At 43.6% G+C, this 2,034-nt stretch overlaps 1 protein-coding gene across 1 annotated transcript; it reads right to left on the reverse strand.

The window, feature by feature from the left end:
• Positions 1-206: 206 nt before the first annotated feature.
• On the reverse strand, positions 207-694 carry LOC132524249 (large ribosomal subunit protein P1-like). The gene has a single exon (XM_060156091.1). It carries the CDS (start codon positions 564-566, stop codon positions 222-224), a length of 345 nt encoding a protein of 114 aa, XP_060012074.1. The 5' UTR covers positions 567-694; the 3' UTR covers positions 207-221.
• Between the last annotated feature and the right edge of the window lie 1,340 nt (positions 695-2,034).

Genomic DNA, 2,034 nt, shown 5'->3' on the forward strand with positions numbered 1-2,034 from the left:
AACCTTTATAGCAAAAGACTTTATAGCAAGATGAGTTAGCTTAACTCTTATGTTTTTTCTCCTTTGCCACCATTGTTTCTTTGCAGGCTTCAGATGTCCTAGATTGGACACTTCCACTTTATACTAATATCATTCATCTTTATAGTTTTGCATTGCCTTTGCTTATTATTATTATTTTTTTTTAAAGAACTCAGCTTTTTATTGAACGTGCTACTAAAGGTTTAGTCAAAAAGACCAAAGCCCATGTCATCATCAGACTCTTCAGATTCTTCTTTCTTTGCTTCCACTTTCTTCTCCTCAGCTGGGTCAGCAGTAGTGGAGGGGGCGGGACCTCCTGCTGGTGTAGCACCAGCTGCTGGGGCAGGTCCACCTGCCCCCACATTGCAGATGAGGCTCCCGATGTTGACATTGGCCAAAGCCTTTGCAAACAAGCCTGGCCAGAAAGGTTCAACATTTACACCGGCTGCTTTAATGAGGGCATTGATCTTATCCTCCGTGACCGTCACCTCATCGTGGTGTAGGATGAGGGCCGAGTAGATGCAGGCGAGCTCCGAGACGGAGGCCATGGTGCGGGCGAGGGCTAGGCAGGGTCTGTCGGGCGCAGTGCTAGTCGCCGGATGAAGTGAGGGCCTCACCCCAACGCAGCCTTAGCTTCCTCGGAAGGACCGAGCACCTTAGCGGAAGCTGAGGAAAAGCTCCTTTGCTTATTTTTGTTGTTTTGTAGAACGGTTCATTTTGGAAATTACATCCTGGCTTGTCTGCACTGAGGAGAGAAAGGAAAGGGAGCTGGTTTGTTCACGCTGTGCCCGCGGGCGCTCACCTAGTGCTAGGCTGGACCATTGAGAGATGCTGCAAGCCCTGTGGGGTGAGGCATTTATTAAGAAATTCTTCCTGGAGAATGCATGGGACAAAAAAGACTGCTCTTTCTTCCCCTGCCCAGGGCTAGTCTCTTGCAAAAGCATATGTGAAAATGGTTGAAAAGGATCCAGTGCTATTATCTGTGCCAGATATTACATTTTTAGCGTAGCTCCCAGTTCAGTCTAAAAAAGAGCATAGTGCGGTTTACACATAACACAGAGTCCCTTAAAAACAAGAGAAAATTTGATAATAGCGGAGAAAACCTAAACGCTGTGCACTGAATGAAGTTTAGACCCTGGGTGAGGTACTTCTAGGCTCTCAGCAAACGGAAATAATTTGAGTTTTATAGTGGTGATATGAAAATACATAGTTCTCTGAAAGAAAGCAAAGTAGAAAATTTTATTCTCTTTCAAGTATGTATACATCCCTAACAAGCCATTCTTACTCTTAAAGTTGTGGTACATTTTTAACCCTTTGATAGTTACAGACTTGAATCCCCCCCCCCCAAATTAACATTACCTCTTGAAGGGCTGTTAGCATTTATCTCAATTTTACTGATTGTTTCACACTTATAATTTCCTTGAGACTAATAACATTTTTTGGTTCTTAATTCAAATGAGTTTTGCCACTGTTCTCAGCTTCCTGATAAGATGATTATGTATTCTGCATCTTAGTGTGCTTTCTGGTGATAAATTATATTACAATTGTCCCTGCCAGAGTTGCTGGAGTTAAGTGCCTGGTGGCATTTTCATTATCCAAGTCACTTTCCTCCCCAAGGGTTGGTAACTTTACCCTTCTACAGTATGTTTTTGGGGACTTCCTTGATGGCACAGTGGTTAAGAATCCCCCTGCCAATGCAGGGGACACGAGTTCGAGCCCTGGTTGGGGAAGATCCCACATGCCATGGAGCAACTAAGCCCATGCACCACAACTACTGAGCCTGAGCTCTAGAGCCCACGAGCCACAACTATTGAGCCCACATGCCACAACTGCTGAAGACCGCGTGCCTAGAGCCCGTCTTCCACAACAAGAGAAGCCACCACAATGAGAAGCCCACATGCAACAACGAAGACCCAATGCAGCCAAAAATAATTTAAAATATATATAAAAGTCACCATTAAAAAATTATAAACTTTAAAAAATAAATAAAATATGTTTTTGTTATTCATTTACTAA

Source organism: Lagenorhynchus albirostris, chromosome 8, assembly GCF_949774975.1.
Source record: "Lagenorhynchus albirostris chromosome 8, mLagAlb1.1, whole genome shotgun sequence".
Classification (NCBI taxonomy): Eukaryota; Metazoa; Chordata; class Mammalia; order Artiodactyla; family Delphinidae; genus Lagenorhynchus; species Lagenorhynchus albirostris.

Bases quoted from the DNA above. Each gene is read 5' to 3' on its own strand.
- LOC132524249 (XM_060156091.1), bottom strand. From the start codon at position 566: ATGGCCTCCGTCTCGGAGCTCGCCTGCATCTACTCGGCCCTCATCCTA.